A 13,141-nucleotide genomic window follows, 5' to 3' on the forward strand; every position below is an offset into this window, starting at 1 on the left:
GTTGTGTTCCTGAAGTAATGAGTATTGAAAAAATAATAATTTGCTACAAGAATGTATTCTTCATGAAAACCATAACAGCAAGCAAACATGTCTTAGAAAATATGCTACCTTAACCAAATTTATAGCATAAACAAGAATAAAACATATGTAATAAAAAAAAATCTCATGAATAAAATTTATGCAAAATAATAAAAAACAATAATGTAAGACTTACTACGCTTACGCAAAATCATTTTAATATTTATATTTGCTTATTTTTATATAATTCTACAGTTTCTAAAAATGGAGACCACTTGAGTAACTTTTTTCCAAATATATTCCAATTTAATCCTGATTTGACTGTTTCGTGTGTACGTTATTGTTTCCGATTTGAATATTCTTGAGGTTGAAGATGTTAATTACTTGAATATTACCCTTTAACTTGGATTCTGATTCTGAAAGTGAATCCTCGGTTCCAGCTTCTGATATTTCTGACGAATTAATGTCACTACTTCCACCACTTTCACTGCTGTCTCGTTTTGGATCTGGACCTGAATAAGCTTCTCTTTTTGTGTGCTCAGCCATGTTAAAACCATTTTCACCTTTGTCTCCTTCAGTTGAACTATAATTCTCGTATTGAGGTTCAACTCCACTTTTCAGAACTGATTCCGATGATTTTCCAGCTGGTTGAAAGTCGTCCCCATTAACTGACGTGTTTGTCGTGTTACTAGAACTACAACAGTTCATATATACATTTGATTCATCACTTTCATTTTCTTTAGTAGTTTTACCTTTTTCCTCTTCCATCTGAAAGGATTCATTTTCAGACATCATCATGTTTACATAGCCTTCACCTTTTTCATATTTGACCTTGGTTTTAGTTTTATTTTTTAAATTTCTCTTTTTTCGTTGATCTACAGATAGTTTCTTTTTGTTATGCACTGGTTTGTTTGATTTTGAGACCCTTGCAACTCCTTTGTCATTTCCTGGTTCTGTTATTTCCTATATAAAAAGGTTGAACATAATGTTTGAAGCATAAATGATTTTATTCAATTTTTTTTATCAATATATATCAGATTAACTTTGAATCAAATATTATATTAAGTTATACAATAATAGTGACGCAAACATATATGCAATTTTAATTATCATAAAACCTTTTCAACACCTGCTATCAACATCGCATAATTTGAATTTTACACGCATATACAAAGAAAAAAGAAAAACGGCAACGGAATATATTCATGCGAGCACCTTAGTTGAAATTTATTTGTTACTTCAACACACTCTTTATTATGAGAAAAAGTATGATACTGCAACAAATACTATTAAACTGCAACAATCTGAATGGCTTTCCTCTGTTCTTTGGTTTTTCTCTGAAATGGTGATAATACTTACATGTTGAGAAATATCCAGTTCACGCTGACTTGCATAATCGTATTGGTTTTCCTCTGCTGTTTTAGCGTTGGAAATGTGTGGCTTAAAATGAAATATAGATGGAAAGGCATAGGAATATCTACTTTAAATATAGTGCGCCTTCTCTGTTGTAATTGTTTTTGTATTGAAATATTTTCATGTTTTGGATAATATATTAAGTCTTTCGTTTATTTTTTCTTTTATATTGCCCCTTTTAAATCAGTACTGTGCGGTGGTGATATGCAATATTGCCTTTTCTCTGATCTCTGTTCAGTTTCTACTATTGCAGTTTTTTTCTTTGCTAAGAAATGAAGGGGGCTTGAAACATACATTATAACATTTTGTACTCCGAACACAATAACAACATATAAAGGATATATCAGAATAGGTCGTTTTCTCTAAAATCATTTTTAAAATTAGTACTATTTCATTTTTAAAATCATTAAATCATTCTATATTATAAAAGTACACATTTTTTTTGGCGTAAAATCAACTTTAATTATTTTCAATACCATATTTAAAAGAAAACTACAACTCTAGAGTAAAGCAGCTACTTATTTGAAAAGTTGATTTCGACTACACCGGACGTTCCATTTATGAGCAACTCGGCAGTTATTTCTAGAAAATCAAGGATGCTTACACTACCGCTGCACCCAGTTTTTAGTAAGGTTGAGGTTTTTTTTGTTTTGTTTTTCTTTGTACGTCTGATTTTGGTTTTTCAAGGTTTATGTTGTGTGTGTCTATTTTACCAGTTTTAATTCAGAGGTAAGCCTTGAAAATTCACCAGATTTAAACAATTAAACTCAAAAACTATTTTGTGAAAAAAGAGCACTAAATCTTACAATTTTCCAAAACAAAATTGTGGAGATTCAATTGCATGTAACTGTTGTTTACTATAGCTTATATCAAACCAAAATAATGTATAATAATAATGGATATGAAGAATATGTCAAAGAGACAACAACCCCACTGGGATGAAAAATGGTCGAGGCCATACATAGGTCTTCAATGAACGACGAGGAATCCTCACGCCATACAGCAGACTGCAACTGACCAACAAACAATATTTATACAGATACAGCGAAATAATTGCCCCATAAAAAGTCAAGCAATATAAAAGTTAAAATGAAAACGAAACAATATAAACAAAGGCCAGATATTCCTGACTTGGGACTGGCGCAAAAAATGCGGCAGGGTTTTAGTACTGTGGCATGAACACAACCGTCCCACTTTTAAATACGGCCAATGTAGAAATACCATATTACACAATTAGACACGCCTAAAAATCATTTCAAAAAGACAGAATAAAGGAACAGATTATACATTACACAAATGTATAAACAAACGACTACATACCAGCACCAGACCAGTATATACAAACAAAAAGTCCTCCTCATATGTAATATAAATACCTATTCATTCTATGCCGGGTTGAGAACCACAGTACATTACAATTCATACAATAAGGACACAACCCATGTCATGCCGGGAAATGCCTTGAAATATAGTGTGTAACTTTCTATGTAAAGACCCTATGAGCAAATCAATGTAAATACCGAATTATAATATCTTCAACTATCTGACAACAATATAATCTCTTATTCGTATATTTAATAAATTAGTCAACTTATTGGGTGAGTATTCAGCATTCCATGCTTTGCAAACAATATTACCATGAAATATAGGGTGGCTGAAACCCGCACATATTAATCGTTTACAAGTACACCTGTATTTGAGAATGAGTTCGTTGTATCAGATGAAAAAATAGGTGAATGATTTTAGGAGCTTGTGATATTGAAATCCTTGTTGTAGTATTTTTTCGGTTAAATAAAAATTTCTTACGTAAAATTCCGAAACATTCAAACAATACAAGCAAATCGAAGCAATTGTGATATGTAAACACCATATGAAGGTTAAAAGGGACATCACCATCTTAATACGGATAGGGGAAATGAAAAAATCGTCCCTTTGATGGTAAATTTTAGTTTAAGTTTACCATTATTGATATGAATACTTAGATCAAGAAAGGGACATTCTTTATTATTGATATTTGATTTATTAAATGAAAGTTCTGCAGGATATATATCTTTAGTATAGATAGTGAAGTCGTCGTTATTAATAGCTGAAATATCGTCCAAATATTTGAAGATGTTATTAAATTCATCTACTAAATATTGTTAGGAATGGTCTTTTTTTTTACTGTTGCCATAAATTGTGATTTGTTACAATACAGAAAGATTCCCGCAATTATTAGTGCACCATTGGTCCCCATAGGACTTTCATTCCGATAATTTGACGATGAACGAAAGATTGTTCTACAGAAATCCAAGTGTTGTAAGTATATCACGTGTTAACCTTGCATTAAACGATAAAATTTGTAAATATTATCGTATTTACCTCCCTATTAGTGGGGTCCTTAGCATATCTTTGATTGCTTGTACTTTCCCTGGATTTTCTGCGCCCTCTTACTTTTTCTTCTTTTGTCTTTGTATAGAAAAAAAAAATTTTCTTTCATGTTTATACCTAGCTTATGCAGATAGGTAAATTTTTATTTGATACTTAATGGGCTAAGTTCTGATTTCACTTACGAAACAAACGCAACCGTTTTGGACAGGACATCTACACATAAAACTAAAAGACTTAACGCATTACATGAATAAAAATTCAATTTTACAATTTTATAAGCTGAAGAAGAATTGAAATAATTCATTTTACCGAATATATTTATCCTGCAATATTTTATACAAGACAATAGTATTTAAGTTGTAAAAGGTAAGCGCAATAGTCATTTTCATCAATTCAAAACACTATAAAATGCTAATTAGACATGTTATTATTGACTTGGAAATCCGTCTTAAAAGATACCAAGGTATGCCCCAAAAATCAAAAGACAAAAGGAAATGGCATGGCCCGGACACATATTCGAATTAGGTAAACGAAATGAAAACTGCAAAATAATTATCTTCGAAAATTAAGAGTTAACATTCTTTAAAAGTAAAAACAATAGATGTTTTCAATGCACAGTTTAATATAAAGAAGTGGTCATGCTTGCTGTTCTAAGGAATTAATTAGATCTTGTCTTTTTGTCTTTTTGTGATATCGTGCTAGTAATTTCAACACATTCCAAACCTCATTTGACAGTTCTGTATTAGGTTCTTGAAAAAGCCTCATGTACACGTCAGATAAATGTATATGAAGACGTTCTAATATGAATAAACAATTTAACTTGTATGAAAAATGCATCAGCATTAAAAAGACATTCATTTTTTTTTATTAATGAATAACTATATAATGGTGTTTTTCATTATTATTAAACTAATTTGCTACCTCCTGCTGGTTTATCTTTCGTCTGTGATACACACAAAAACCAGATAGGACTAAAGTAAGGACAAATGTTGTAACGATGAAAACTTTTGAAATAACTTTCCACGGAGGTTCATCTTTGCTACTGGTATGCTCATATCCATCTGTGACACTCGTCCATTTAGTATCATATGCAGTTACACCTGCTGTCAAAACACTTGTGAATGTATTTGCTCCTATTGCAGATGTTAAATTCTTTATTATCATTTTATACTCTAAAATATAAAATTATTATATGACTTGAAGTATAATTGTGTATCATATGCTATTATTAAATCATTTAATACTGATATTATATTTAGATTTGCGTGTTATGTAATCGGCAGTAAAGAACATTCAATACAGTTTTAAAATCAAGAAATGTGTTACCGCTATTCCGAGGTTGCGTTAAAATTACTAAAAAATATTATAGTTTAGTCGCCTATTTCTGGAGAGAAAAGATATTCATTGAAATTAATATTATGTTGTGAAATAGCTCAAATTACACTTTCATAAGAATAATGAATAATTGAACAATAGCCACATTTAATAGATAAAAAGGAACTACATACAAATAAGATAATAACCGTTAAGTGTTGTATTGTGTATATCCCAAAAAATGTAAGAAGTGGATGGCGCAAATTCCACAAATGACGATCTTGAATTCTGAATTAAAATGCCCTTTTCCAATACTTATTTTTGTAATATTTAACTTTGCTGTTCCTTTGTGTCATAACTTTTTACAATGATAAGTTAACAAGATCTCAAAATTCTCAATATTCTCCCAAAAGAATTGTAGTGTATTCTATTTGCTTTTCCTCGTTCGTGTACGTTCCAGAAGACATATCTAATTTACCGTATAGATAACGCCCTGACGTATACCCCAATATTGAAAATTGATGTGCATTAGATATTCAACTCAGTTGGATTCTTGTGCACTTACGTTGAAAAGTTTAGCCTGATATTTCTGTGATTTAATCAGTACAAAAAATATTTAAAAAAAATCAAGTCTGAACATCAAAGGAAAAGTTGACAAATTGCATATGAATTATTTTCTTTTTCGTACGATTAAAAAGGAACATAGTTAAATAAATAAAACCTTATTATGGTACATCTAGAAAATCAAGGTTTTAGCGAAAATCATAAGAATGTAATCCAGTGACATAGACCAGACATGGGAAACAGACATACAGACATACACAACAAAATAAATAAAGTAACTAGAATAATACGTGCAAAGTGTGTTTCTATCTTTTTGTGTTTATATTGAAAAAAAAAAAATCGTATCTCATTCTGTTTTACTGTCCTGTTTTTTTTTCAATATTCATAATATTTATGTCTTATCGAAACTATATATTGATATTTGGAGATGGAAATTATTTGAGTTTGTACGCGCCTACATATAAAGTACAAAAACTTTTTAAATGTTTTTAAATGGATTATAACATATGTTATGTATTTTATCTCTTTGACATAAAACTAGACAATAGTGTTAACCGACAAAACGAAAGAAAAACTGGAAGAAGAAGTAGATAAAGAGAAATCAAAGAGAAACAGAATTCCAGCTGTAATGAAGAACATTATCCGTGGATAATGTCTAGATAAGAAACACATAAAAACATAAAATAAATAAAATAACACGTACATGTACCCAGACACAAAAGTAAACCAGTAACCTGGCTCCACTATAAACTGGGAGCATGGACCGGGTGAACTGGTAAGGTAGGCCTCTTTTGCTTTTCTAGAAACTCTCATCGAGTTGCTTGTAAAATGTATAATCCGAGGTTATCAACATATTGATTAAATGTAAATTAATTCGGAAGCATTTAATGTTTAAATATATCAAAATTATTATTATCGTATCTGGAAACATATTGCATCAGGCCAATGACCATACAAGCCAGTACATAGCATATATTGTATGCCTTTATCAATTATGTGTGTGTGTGTGTGCGTGTGTGTGTGTGTGTGTGTGTGTGTGTGTGTGTGTGTGTGTGTGTGTGTGTGCACTGAATTTTTAAGATAAGAAATCAATTGTTTATAATCAAAAACTACCAATATAATAACCATTCACAGGTATCATGAGTTCCAATGAACGCTGGAATAAAATATATTTTGTGGGTTAAAGACACATTTTTGTTTCCGCTAAAAGAATACGTTTCCACGCAAAGGATCCATATCATTAAATGAACATATTGTAAAAATTCGAGTGTTAATGATATTGTTTATTTATTTGTAATTAACTTATTCCGGGAGGTATGAAATTAGGAATGCTCACACTTAAGAAAATGACGACTTCTTTCGCTTTCATTATATTAACATCAAGGAAGTTTTACAAAACGAAATAACAAAATCCTTTACTGTCTTTCAATTTCAAAATCTTAATGTGTTTGTTTAGCTATATTTATTGAATTCAAGTTTTCTCCTGTTACACAACTGCTATATTTAGCCATAAGAAATTCCCAATTCATGATCATAAAATATATAAGGACCTAATTATAGGAAACCTATGCTGAGTATATATAGAAATGAGTGAAAATGGCATATAAAAGTTTGTTAATGCTTCTTCAAAGACGTTGGTTGGAAGCATGTCAGGGGAATATTCTTATACCAGTTATTACGTTGTATGGATTGAACAGATCTGCTTATCCGTTCAAGTCTATTCATAGCTGGCGTGAAATCATCCGTGCACATTTTTAATTATGAATATTAATATGAATATACAGGACGTAAATGGAAAATGTAAAAATTATCATGCAGTGTAAACAAACATGTTCTAAGACTCATGCAAAGAATGAAGATAGTATAATTCTAGGATCATTGTAATACCTTTATAAAGATTTTGAACAAAGCTAGTTTAGGACAGTCCCAAGTAAGACTTTCTATAAAATCATAATGAAAATGTTAAAGGATATTTGTACCTTTAAGGATAATTCTTTCAAATAATATTTTTTAAATAAAGAAGAATGTTGGTTAATGTTAACGTTCGCTCTCTAAGAACGTGCCTTTAAAATAACACATTTCAAAATCTTGTGTTTAACAACATGCAGAATCTTTATATGTTAATATATTGTGGGATGGGTATTGAATGAAGATGCTTTTTGCAATTAAAGCTCATTCAGATAATGCCTACAAAAGTAAATCATTGTTGACCGAGAAAGTTTCCTAACCACATCAGAATCAATTTGTCAGTTGCATGAACAAGGCATCCATGTGTGTTGGTTATGAAGTGATTTTTAAAAATGTATCATATGATTTAAGCACTCTTACTTTGGTACTAATTGTTTTAGATGTCCTAACTTAAGATAACTTCGATACCATGACTTAAAACTCGGATAAATATACACAGTACGGGCCAAAGCTAATAACTACAGCATGCACAAACCCATTTCTACCCAGACAAATTTATAAAGCCGTTGCCTATTAAGGAGTATCATATAAATCTTGGAATTCACAGACAATGGTTGGCACATCACTTACCGGACTTTTAACCTCATTGTTCTCTGACAAATTTGATTGATTGTCCGTATCGTTAGTATAGCCACAAACAACAGAGTCTGGTGTAGATTCCGAAGACTTGTTGAGTTTGGGACACGGTATCATGCCAATTACCAACTATAAAATCGAATGAAAGTGACATAGATTACTAAAATTTCTAAAGCACTTTTGGAATAATCAAAAATACAACCACTCATAGCACTCAAAGTTTTCATTGCTCATAATTCATGAACATCGAGTATGCTACGATACTTAATAATTTACAGAAATGGCTTAATTGAATGAATAATCGAGGGAACGAAGATTATAGCAGTAATCAAAAGAATGTAATCCAGGAACAAAGACCAGACATGGAAAATAGACATAAACAACAAAGAACATGAAATAACTAAAATCATACATACAAAGTAACAAAAGCAAATGAGCAACTCCAACTCTACTTAAAACTGGGAGCATGAACCAGGTGCACCGGTAGGGTAAGAGTCCTCTGCTGTTCTAGAAACACCCGCCGTATTGCTCATAAAAGGTCTAGTCCGGGGTAGCCAAACGATCCACGAGTTCACGACGACGACCATTGACACATTGAAACAATTTTAATTTGAAACGTATTTTTGGTCTAAAGATGGTTCCTCGTAGCACAAAAATGGTTTAAGTTAGTATTGATTTGGCAATTGTTTTGAACCATGAATGTGTGTGTGTATGTGCGTGTGTTTGTATATATATATATATATATATATATATATATATATATATATATATATATATATATATATGTGTGTGTGTGTGTGTGTGTGTGGGGGTCAACAAATAACAACTTTGTTGTAATAAAGTAAACATGGTTCAGAGCAAAGTAATATATAAAAATAACGCCAGTGAATCTTTTTCATCTGTGGCTGTAAATATTTGTAATGAAGGCACAAACAGAAAGCTTTGAAAATAGTATTTTTTGTTGTTTTTCTAACATATGTCCACACCGAGCAAACACTTCATGCTTTTACTTATCTCCTGAGTGTGGACGTACTTTATTTGCAAGAAATAAGTCCACAAAATGATCAAAAAAGAATTTCTGACATACATCAAGCAATACCTTTCCCAATATTTTATTATTACAATAATAATCAATAACATGCAAAATGCAGCAAACCGATATTTAACTATATTTATCAATAAAATTATAAAGCATTTGAAGCAAAACGGCTGTTACTTACGAAATTTGCACTCCTGTTCGTATGCCCTTAGTTTTAATAATAAATAGACCACGATGATTTCCTGCCTAATACCTGATTGAAAATCAAAGGAGGAAGTTTTACCTTGGAAATATTTTTTTTTACCTTGATAGAAAGTTTTCTTTCCAAATTTATAAAAACTTAAAATCTATAAAAAATTGATTAACAATAACTGAGGCACTTTACACGACATAAGAAGATTCTGCTAGTAACATTAATATGTATTCATGTTTCATAGGCCTTTTGTCCTTTTTCTACATTTTACAACGAAAGACAATAAAATGACATAAACACATTCCTATATAAAACAAAAGATTTTAAAAACTTAACTATAGTGACTTCATGTAATTGACATTGACGATTAACCACAACTAATCAGCCATGCTGTCCAGTTATTGATTCCAAATTTTTGAAAAAAGTAAGACGATTAAAAACCATTAGTTCTCGGACAGTTTCTAATAAAGTTTTTACATTTCTCGTGTATATAGAAAGTTCCTTCCTTCCCACTTTATATGTATATCTTATTCATTTTCTTTTCAAGTGAGAGCAAGGAGTTTAAACATTTTATTACAACTTTCTTAGATATACATCTCCCAATCCGTTGACTCCTTTTCAAGTTTACGTTATTATCTACTTTATTAATTTGAACATTGTTTAATGTATCATAATTTTGTGGCTGTTATTTGGTAAGCGTCTCTACGTCTTCTAGTCTCTTTCAATTCTTTTTGTTTCTCTTGACGATGAGCATTACGTACCGTAAACTGTATGGCATCAGAAGGTGTAAAATTAACGATTTATTAGAATTAGATTGTTGATGGTCAAATATTAAGTCGTCATACTTGGAGTTGATTTTGTTTCAGTCTGAAACCGGATCTTTTCATATGGCATACAATAAAATATCTGTCAAATTTATGAGGTGACTGTGATAAGTAGTTACAGAAAATAAACAGTCACGACAAATTGTGAAAAGACAAAAGGAAGAACGAATGACAGATGGACACCATGACGACTATACACCCCCTGTAAAGGTATCAGCGTGTTGAAGATGGTCAGGAGATTGTAGAAGAATAGGCAATTTACTTCATTAATGACATTCTAGACTTCTTACAATTAGGCTTCTGGAACAGGGTTATGTTGCAACAAGATTGAAGTCATCACTACAGTTTTATGATCGTGAACTCGTGGATCGTTATGGTGTATCCATCAGCACCATGAAAACTGATTTATTCAACGGGTCATAGTTTTCCTTTCCTTGTTTTTCTACCCCGGGCTGGACTTTTTTATGAGCAACTCGGTGGGTGTTTCTAGAAAAACAGAGGACGATTACCCTACCAGTGCACCTGGTCCATGCTCCCAGTTTTTAGTGGAGTCCGAGTTACTTTTGTTACTTTTATGTATGATTTTAGTTACTTAATGTTCTTTGTTGTGTATGTCTGTTTTCCATGTCTGGTCTTTGTCCCTGGATTACATTCTTTTGATTACCGCTATAACCTTGGTTCCCTTGATTACTCTTTGAATACGTATAAATACTCCAACGACACTTGCTAAGTATTTTTATTTCCACCGGAATATACTGTTCACTTGAAAGAATAACAAATTGATGTCAACGCATTTAATGGGTAACATAAATTACCTGTATAAATGTTTTCAATTGATACTTTACATCACTAGGAGCACCCTTCAACTGCTTATGCGTCTTGTGTACACAAAATGATAAAGCAATATGAGTCTTTATTACTTACTTATGACAGTACAATGCACCTTCATTATCATTATCTTTTGTAAAGAGAGAACAAAATATATCCTGCTTAGGTTAGAAACAGAAAACTAACTTCTTATTTTTTATTACTATATCCATAATTTTATATACAAATTTCATCACTTCTTGTTGTAAATGGACGTCTTAAATATGAAATAAAAAAACAATAATTTAGTCACTTTCGAATCCGTCCGCGTATTACTTGGTCCATTGCACATTATAATCATTGCTGTAACGTAATAAGAATTTAAATTGAACAATAGATTTGAAAATTATGTCAACCTTAACATTTCAAAATGATTAACATTTTCCCAAAACTTTGTTTTTTTCTCATCTATTTGCCTTATTAAAATATCTATCTACAACTTTATCATTCAATGTCAGTTGCTGTTTGATTATTTCTTATGATCTTACGCAAAAAAGTCCTTTTAGCCCATTACCCCTAGACAGAATCAATGTAGAAACACATAATAAACATATTTTAAATCATCATTGCCATAAAAGGACATTTTTTTTACTAACGGCTGCTTGAAGGATATCATTACTCGACATTATCTAGTGCACAGCGTGGCACATAATTTAAACTAAATTTATGTCCTTGCTGGTCTAAATAAAAAAAACGTCAATAAAATTGAAAATAACAACAAACCTTCCGGCAGTAGTAAGATCTGGAAACATTTGGTCAACAAACGCCAAAGCACATTTATTTTCTTTTTCAGCTTGAGCAACCATAAAATGGAGGACCGTAACACGTGGTTAATTAGCACGTGTATCCATCAGTTTGTTAAGTGAGTTTATCTTAAATCCAACGGCATTGCCTGCATAACCTCCCTGTTTTATACAAAAAGAGAAGCATCACATATCATAGATTCATATGTTTTGTTTATTTACAATTTCAAAGAACAAATTCAAACCATTTCTTTCTCTGAATTTTGCCTGTTTAGGGTTACTAATCAACATGACGATGCAAGTTATAAGAACATGTATCTGTCGAATGTCATAACTCATACTGATCATAGTATTGTATTATATAACGTTTTTATACAAAGTAAACCCTTTACCAACTTACTGCATTAAGGAAATTTCCTGTTTGTAATACGTATCGTAGAAAGACTTTGAATGACTCGTTGTCAAGTGGATGTTCACATGCCTTAATGTATGTCTCTATATTAGGTCTAAGTGTGTCACACGTCAGCCGGAATTCATCCTTCAGAACCAAACCATCAATTCGCAGCTTAAAAGCAGGTACATTTGAAAGGGCTAAGAAAAACTTCTTCGCATTTCCTAGTTCTGTTTGTCTGTTAAAATCCTTTATCAGTGATGTCTTTAATGACAAATATACGTTGTGTTTGATCAATCAATATAGATGTATTATCAGTGATACACCGTTAGTGGTTATTCTATGTAATTATTACTCATTTAAAATTAAAACATGCTTGAAATATCAACTCATCTTTAAAAATTGGTAGGAGTACAACCTACCTGAGAAAGCGTATTTTCATAATGATAATGCAGCCTTTTAAAATAGCTACTTAAATAAAATCAATCTCGAATTGAAAGTGTTTAATTTTCATTCTACTTGCCTTTTCGTCGATGCTCATTTTTTAAAATAATGTTCCTTGGCCTCATTTAAATAACACCTATTCCGAATTTTATTCGAAAGGACAAAATATTCTAAATCTTCAATGATATTTAAGTAGAAGAGGTCTCTTGGTAACAATTATATTTGAACTAATGATTTCAGTAACATGAGCAATGTAAAACAAAGGAAAAGACGAATGAAAAAAAAAAACAAATAACAAAGAACGAGAAGCAAATAAAAGAAAAGAAATTAAACACTCACAAAGACACATATCCAACAAATACGGCTTTTGTAAATTTCATTAGATCAGTAACGACATTTGTTCACTGACCTTTTGTT

The 13,141-nt window shown here is 31.2% G+C and overlaps 1 protein-coding gene and 2 long non-coding RNA genes across 3 annotated transcripts; 1 reads left to right on the plus strand and 2 right to left on the minus strand.

Annotated features, from left to right (window-relative positions):
• Positions 1–214: 214 nt before the first annotated feature.
• LOC148604607 (uncharacterized) lies at positions 215–9,525 on the minus strand. Its single transcript, XM_088550428.1, has 6 exons — positions 9,444–9,525; positions 8,218–8,352; positions 4,723–4,973; positions 3,793–3,879; positions 1,378–1,458; positions 215–981 (listed from the first exon to the last, which is right to left on the minus strand). Exons 3-6 carry the CDS (start codon positions 4,963–4,965, stop codon positions 325–327), a joined length of 1,068 nt encoding a protein of 355 aa, XP_088406554.1. The 5' UTR covers positions 4,966–4,973; positions 8,218–8,352; positions 9,444–9,525; the 3' UTR covers positions 215–324.
• On the plus strand, positions 7,231–12,498 carry LOC148604608 (uncharacterized). The gene is made up of 3 exons (XR_015916150.1): positions 7,231–7,609; positions 11,940–12,008; positions 12,394–12,498. It is a non-coding gene; the product is annotated as an uncharacterized LOC148604608 (long non-coding RNA).
• On the minus strand, positions 11,272–12,424 carry LOC148604609 (uncharacterized). Its single transcript, XR_015916151.1, has 3 exons — positions 12,290–12,424; positions 11,870–12,051; positions 11,272–11,449 (listed from the first exon to the last, which is right to left on the minus strand). It is a non-coding gene; the product is annotated as an uncharacterized LOC148604609 (long non-coding RNA).
• Positions 12,499–13,141: the final 643 nt, after the last annotated feature.

This window comes from Perna viridis, chromosome 10 (genome assembly GCF_037379345.1).
Source record: "Perna viridis isolate PV_CMFRI_1.1 ecotype Kerala chromosome 10, ASM3737934v1, whole genome shotgun sequence".
NCBI lineage: Eukaryota > Metazoa > Mollusca > Bivalvia > Mytilida > Mytilidae > Perna > Perna viridis.